This window comes from Nanorana parkeri, unplaced genomic scaffold, assembly GCF_000935625.1.
Source record: "Nanorana parkeri isolate BGI_ZX_2015 unplaced genomic scaffold, ASM93562v1 scaffold1476, whole genome shotgun sequence".
Classification (NCBI taxonomy): domain Eukaryota; kingdom Metazoa; phylum Chordata; class Amphibia; order Anura; family Dicroglossidae; genus Nanorana; species Nanorana parkeri.
The window spans coordinates 261731-269106 of record NW_017307744.1 but is presented as its reverse complement, the minus strand read 5'-3'; the positions used below and the strand labels follow the sequence as shown (position 1 = coordinate 269106).

The window sequence follows — 7376 nt, the reverse complement described above, 5'->3', positions numbered from 1 at the left end:
TAAGTGTGTGTAGATAGGACTCCTCCTCCCAGCACTTCACCGCAAAGATGGCGGACACCTGCTGTAGGAAGTGACGCTGGAGGAGGAACAGTCTAATCCCACGTCTAGGAGGTAGAGTTACCATAGGAACACGAGAAGCTGGAACGGGCGAATGTCACGGCAAGCAGAGCCGTCCCGGCAGGAAGGGGTGGCCATCAGCGGGGGGTGTGTGTGCCTTGCTCCTCCTAGAGCCGACATGGCATGAATAGTTTTGTTCCGTATGTCAGTCAGCTATGGCAGCCGTCGCAGTTTAGCATTCGGCGATTTGATTGCCGTGTACTGACAGCTGACTGGTTGCTAAGGGTTACTCTGTGTTCAGTAATGGGTGTAATGTACTGTACTACTAGGATGGGGCCTGGGGGTGAAATGTAGTATGGGGGCTGGCATGGGGGTGAAATGTAGTATGGGGGCTGGCATGGTGGTGAAAGCTAGGGTGGGGCCTGGTGTGGTGATGAAAGCTTGGATAGAGTCTGGAGCTGACATTGGGCCTTGCTTGAGAATTAAACCTGGCCTAGGGGTTGCGATGAAAGGTGTCTTGGGGCCTGGCCATGAAAGCTAGCATGGTGATGAAAGTTAGGGTAAGGTGTAGTGATGGAAGTTGGAATGAGGCCTGGCATGGTAATGAAAGATGGGATGGGGTCTAGTGTGGTGATGAAAGCTTGATGGGGTCTAGTGTGGTGATGAAAGCTTGGATGGGGTCTAGCGTGGTAATGAAAGATGAGATGGGGTCTGGCGTGGTAATGAAAGATGGGATGGGGTCTGGCGTGGTAATGAAAGATGGGATGAGGGTCTGGCGTGGTAATGAAAGATGGGATGGGGGTCTGGCGTGGTAATGAAAGATGGGATGGGGTCTGGCGTGGTAATGAAAGATGGGATGGGGCTTGGTGTGGCAATAATCACTGGGATGAGGCCCAGCGTGGAGATGAAAGCTGGGATGGGGTCTGGCATGGCAATGATTGTTGGGACGGGGGTCTGACATGGTGATGAAAGCTAGGTTAGGGGCCCGTTGTGGCGATTATCGCTGTGCAGGATGTGTTGCTAAGGCTGGGTTCACACCTAGGCGTATCGAATATGAGTGTTTCGTGCCGCGCGTTTTTACAGCGATTCGCGTAAAAAAACCGTGCAACAAACGCGTGTTTCCGAGGGCTAACTGGCTGTATCCCAATGGATACGTGCGGCAAATATGCCCCAAAGAAGCTCCTGTACTTCTTTGGGCGTAGGGTCGTTTTGTAGCGCGTTCATACGGCCTGTAATACGCCCAGGTGTGAACCATACCCATAGGAAATAATGGGATTTCGGTGTTTGAGCGTTTTGCAGAGCGTAGGAACGCGCTACAAAACGCCCAGGTGTGAACCGGGCCTAAGGGAAGTGACATTGGGAAGCAGTACACAGGCCTCCTACGTTTATACTTCCCAGATCAACCCCTCCTGTATTAAACCAACTTATACCTCCCAGATTCATTTCTCCTGCATCTAGATGTACTTTTACACGTGTTCAGCTGCTGGAAATCAGACTAAAGGTCTTTGAACACACACATTTCTTGTTTATGTAAATGCAGCTGGACTGAATGCATGTAGATACTGCCAAACCTCTGAATCCAGCCATAGAAAAGCATTACATGCCTCCAGGCCGAATGGGGCAGAAAGCTCCGGTGAGAGGGGGCGGAGCTTCAGGATCGGTAAACAATATTTTATCTGCTCACTTTATGAATGAGCAGGAAGCAGCTCAGTCTTCCTGTCTATTCATGTCTGGGTTGATAGTAAATATTTATTATCTCCAGATTGTGAATGAACAGGAAGCCCCTGTACTGAGAGCTTCCTGTTCATTGAGGCTATGGCGGTCCGTGGGCACGCGGTCTTGGAATCGTCGATCGGGCTGGCGGTGCCATTATTTCCTAATGCCACCCAGTCGTGCCAGGCAGATCGCACGATTTCCCGTTGCGATACTGCTCATTCGTGTCACAGAAAGAGGTACATGTACCTTCTTTTTATCAGTTGCCGATCGCTGATATCTGGGGCTGCAGAAAAAGAGACTGAGGACTCCGGGTGTCATTGGCATTCAGGGCAATGAAATGAAGGCACAAGCACATACCCAATATTAATGATTGCAATGAATCTCTCTATTAGGGATCTTGTGAATTGGCTCATGTGCAATTTTCTTACCCATTTTTCATGCATTTAGGAAGCCTTTGTTTCCATCATCGGAATCCTTCAAAACCTTGTAAAACAGGTTCTTTTAAAAGGAAGCCATTTAAGGAGGAGGTGATGTAGAGGGAGTGATGTGCTTAGAGGCGTGGTTGTTTTGTGTGTCTCTGCTGTTGCCTGCGACTGCTTTTTTTTGTGTGATACATGTGTTAGTTTGTGCTATTGTTGCTCTATTTTTATATTTATTTATTCTTTTTATAGAAGAAGAACCACATTTTAAAGACATGGATTCCTATACAGTCCTCTACCTGATGTTAGGTTTGGTGCAGCTGAAGCTGCTTTTGGAGCAGTCAAACCAGCGGAGGAAGAAGAGGCCACATCGTAGGTACTGGGTGCATCCCACTGTCTCCCGTCGACTTACCAAAGGTCACTTTCATACCTTGTACCATGAGCTACGCAGATACCCGCAGAAGTTCTATGAATATGCTCACATGAGAGTGACAACTTTTGATGCTTTGCTGGAAATATTGAGGCCGCGCTTAATGCGAGCCAGAACCAATATGAGGCTTCCAGTTTCTGCAGAAGAGCGTCTGCTGGTAACAATGCGGTAAGTTGTTTGCCCCCCCCTATTTTCAGTGCTAGATACTTTGCTATAGAATTGTAAACATTAAAGAAGAACTCCAGGAGAATAAAAAACATAACCCTTGCAGTATGGAGTAGCACCACTGCAAGGGTAAGTGCTCGTTAAATAAAGCAGATTTACTTACCTGTTCTCTGCTCCTGCTGGCTTCCAGGCTGCTAGGTAAGTGCTCGTTAAAGCAGATTTACTTACCTGTTCTCTGGTCCTGCTGGCTTCTTCCAGGCTGCTCGGTAAGTGCTCGTTAAATAAAGCAGATTTACTTACCTGTTCTGTGCTCCTGCTGGCTTCTTCCAGGCTGCTAGGTAAGTGCTTGTTAAATAAAGCAGGTTTACTTACCTGTTCCTTGGTCCTGCTGGCTTCTTCCAGGCTGCTAGGTAAGTGCTCGTTAAATAAAGCAGATTTACTTACCTGTCCTCTGCTCCTGCTGGCTTCTTCCAGGCTGCTAGGTAAGTGCTTGTTAAATAAAGCAGGTTTACTTACCTGTTCCTTGGTCCTGCTGGCTTCTTCCAGGCTGCTAGGTAAGTGCTCGTTAAATAAAGCAGATTTACTTACCTGTCCTCTGCTCCTGCTGGCTTCTTCCAGGCTGCTAGGTAAGTGCTTGTTAAATAAAGCAGATTTACTTACCTGTTCCTTGGTCCTGCTGGCGTTTTCCAGGCTGCTAGTGGAAACTATTCTCCACAACTTCTTTTTCCCTGGGCTCTGTCTAAGGACTGCCGACATCATCACGTCTTATATAGATCCATTGACCTGCATTAGACGTGAAGATGCAGAGGGGAAGAGGGTCGAGTGCCGACTGTGGCGAGACTGAAGATTAGGTGAGTATATCAGCTTAATTTAAGCCCCCTAGAAAAAAACGAGCACTGAACCCTTGCTCTGCGGGGGTAGATCCACTGCAAGGGTAAGTGTTTGATTTTCCCAGAGTTCCTTTTTAATTAATATGAAATGAAATTCTAATGCAAGTTAATTTCCTTTTATAGGTTTTTGGCAACAGGGGAATCCTTCTCTTCCCTGCATTTCCAATTCCTTTTGGGCAAAGTCACCATACATACTATTGTGCATGATACATGTGATGCAATTTGGACCCTGCTGAAGGATGATGTAATGCCTGAGCCCACCGAGGAAAAATGGTTGCAAATCAGCAAGGAGTTTGAAAAGAACAGCAATTTTCCACACTGTATTGGAGCATTAGACAGCAAGCATATTCGGATTCAAATGCCTCCAAATAGTGGCTCCAAATTCAGCAATTATAAAAAATATTTTTCTGTTTTGCTGACGGCTATTGCCGATAGCAATTACAATTTTGTCACTATTGACGTCGGGACGTATGGAAGCTCTGCTGACTCGCAGGGTTTCCGAAACTCTGCTATGGGAAAGAGGATTTTGGATGGAAGATTTCATATTCCCAGTCCCAGGCCTTTGGAAGAAAATGGAGATCCCTTCCCTTATGTCATAGTTGCAGATGATGCATTTTCTCTGTCTACCTCCATCATGAAGCCTTATCCCAAGCGGGGTCTGGATCTTAAAAGAAAAACCTTTAATTCCAGGCTAACCCGAGCTCAACGTTTGGTGGAGAATACATTTGGTATACTGACAACGAAATGGAGAGTGTTTAAAAGCGCAATTCAGATGAACCCTAGCAATATTGACACAATTGTCAAAAGTGCATGCGTTCTCCATAACTTTGTTTGCCAGAAGGAGGGACATAATTTTGAGGACCCCCTTGTCCATAATTTAGAAGATGTTTCCTGGCCCTCTGTACGAAGCACCAATGAAGCATGGAATATTAGGGAGAAATTTGCCAAGTATTTTATGTCGCCTGCTGGAGAGCTTCCCTTGCAGAATTCCAAAGTTTAAGCTCCTTTTTAGTTTTTTTTTTTTAATTCCTTATAAACCATAGACCTTACTGTTGTGGAGTCGCAATGTATGATATTCGTTTGACTAGCTAAAGTATGTTTTTAAATGTCTTCTGAATGCCAGTTTAGTATGTGGGTAAAGTAGGGATTAGTCAGTTTTTCTTTTCTGAGAAAAAAAGAAGGGCGCCCACCCTAGTGTAGAGGGTTTTAATGATTATGAGTACAAATACAGAGTAAAAACATACTCACAAAAGTGGATCAATAAAAGCATAAAGACGAGCCTATGCAACTGTAGAACGGCTGCACATATGCCTGTGTGTCAGCACGGGACTCCTGTGATGGCGCGTTTCCGGGGCCACGCCCCCTTCGTCAGAACATATCCACTGCCTCACTCATAAATGTCTTCTGAATGCCAGTTTAGTATGTGGGTAAAGTAGGGATTAGTCAGTTTTTCTTTTCTGCCTGTGTTCCTAACGGAGAGATTTTGTTTCCCTCTGATTTACTAACAAAATGAAGGCTGTTCCCCTTGCAAAGTGTATGTTTACATTGAAAAGTGATAGTAAAATTAGCTTAGTGAATAAGATGAGGCTGTATTGACTTCAGTCATACAATTATGTATCAAGTAAAAATAAAAACATCTTACAAACTATTGGAGTGTGCAACGTGTTGATATATCAGCGCAGTTATTACCAGTGAATTGGCATAGCTATACAAGTGGTTGATAATGGGATTAAACTTTTAGTTTAAGAAAGATCATAGGTGATAGGATCAGTCATGGGCTACTAGGTATTATGCAGCTACCTTTTAGATAATTGGACACTGGCAGACAAACCTTTAACACTTTTGCTGCCACCCACGTAAGGCTTATGGCGGAACACAACCGCTTGCAGGTGGCCACGTCGGTAAGCCTTACGTCGATGGCTTTCACCCCTCTGCTATAAGCTCATGGTTGCTTTAGCGACCATGAACTTGTATCAGAAGGGTTCTCCTGACTGCCTCCTGTAAAATAAAAGCTGTCATCAGCGGCTGAAAAGCGATCGCTGGCATCTGACAGCTTCTCCTGCCCTCTCCATGCTGGGATCTGCTGCTCCTCCCCCGTATGCATGAAGGTGAGCACCCATCCCTGTTTCCCAGGGTAGAGGATCCGCTTCAACACTTTCTGGATCTTTGGTTGTCGCGCATTTAAGACACTTGGATGCAAGAACTGGTTTCTTTGAGCTACAAAATAGAGTTTCTGTCTATCCCAGTTGACAGGTTTTTTTCTGTCAAACGCGTGGCTTTCTGCTCAGCGTCTCGCAGATCTGCGTCAAGCGGTGGCAGACCTTTTGTCCCAGGGGGTGATTGTTCCTCTTCTGTCCTCAGAAAGGTTTAGGGGGTTCTATTCAAATCTTTTCACGGTTCCCAAAAATATGGGCATTTGGCCCAAAAGGGATCTTAAGCGCCTGAACACCTTTTGCGGGTCCGCAATTACAAGATGGAGTCATTTCAGTCCGTGGTGGCGTCCCCAATTTTTTTTTGCCTCTGTTGACATCAAGGATGCATCAAGGATGCATATCTGCATGTCCTGATCTGTCGCTCTCACCAGCGTTATGTTCTCTTCACGGTGGGGGAGGAGCATTTTCAATTTGTGGCCCTCCCCTTTGGTCTAGCATTGGCCCCATGGGTGTTCACCAAAGTTCTGGCCCCGGTTTTGGCGTTGTTGCATCGCCGGGTGATTGTGATCTCTGCTTCATCAGCTTCTTTGGGGATCCCTAGGTGACAGGGGTCTTGGAGACCCCTGATGTCTTCATAAAGACGACCTGTCACATCCTCTTTGCTATCACATAGGGAATTCTTATCCCCCTATGTGATAACAATAAAGTTAAGTGGAAAAAAAAATAAAAGTTGCAAAAAAAAAATGTAAGTCACACATGAAAAAAATTAAAAAACACAAAAAATAGTTTAAAGTCCCCACCCATACATACACGCGTGCAAACAAGCGTTGGGTGCACATACGTGCAAAAACAACGATTGCGCCCATTACACCGCACATGTTACACATCACCGTGACCGTCGGAGTGAGAGCAATAATTCTATGGCCATTATTCAGATAACATTAAACTAATGAGCAGTAAAAGCTGTTAAAGTATTGCCTAAGGTCAATTTTGGGTATGGTAGTTTTTTTTATTTCACGGGTGCGTGCAATTTTAAGGCTTGACATGTTTGGTGTCTATGTACCCATATAATTGAGGATATAGTAACCATACCATGTCCTCAATTATGTACAATACACTCAGCGATCAATGAGTGTATGTAGCCTGCTCTCCTCTCTGACACGCTGTCACAGGAGGCTGAGTGAGCGGTGCGAGAGGAGAGCCCAGCCTCCTGTGACAGCGCTGTCTCCGCCCACACACCGCTCTGCCGCACTGTGATAGGCGGCCGAGCGCTGTGGGAGGAGAGACACCGGCCGCTCACAGCGCTCGGCCAGCTGTCACTTTCTCTCCTCCCCGCTGGGACACAGAGCAGTGCCCAGCGGGAGGAAAGAAACCACAGATGCACCAATGTATCAGCAGGAAAATGGCACTTTCGGCATTAAGCCAAAAGTGCCATTTTCGACCGATATGTTTCGGCGGCCGATATATCGGTGCATCCCTCATTATAACATAATGTTAAAAAAAAATTAAAATTCTTCTAAATTTTGGGGAATTCTTCCTTTAATAT

The 7376-nt window shown here is 45.8% G+C and overlaps 1 protein-coding gene across 1 annotated transcript; it reads left to right on the top strand.

Annotated features, from left to right (window-relative positions):
* The first annotated feature begins 40 nt into the window (after nt 1–40).
* Nucleotides 41–4731, top strand: LOC108798444. Its single transcript, XM_018570197.1, has 3 exons — nt 41–111; nt 2445–2790; nt 3801–4731. The coding sequence occupies exons 2-3, from the start codon at nt 2468–2470 to the stop codon at nt 4675–4677; spliced, it is 1200 nt and encodes a 399-aa protein (XP_018425699.1). The 5' UTR covers nt 41–111; nt 2445–2467; the 3' UTR covers nt 4678–4731.
* The last annotated feature ends 2645 nt before the right edge of the window (nt 4732–7376 follow it).

Coding starts and splice junctions, on each gene's coding strand:
- LOC108798444 (XM_018570197.1), top strand. CDS start 2,468: ATGGATTCCTATACAGTCCTCTACCTGATGTTAGGTTTGGTGCAGCTG. Junction 2,791..3,800: donor CGTCTGCTGGTAACAATGCG/GTAAGTTGTTTG, acceptor TTCCTTTTATAG/GTTTTTGGCAACAGGGGAAT.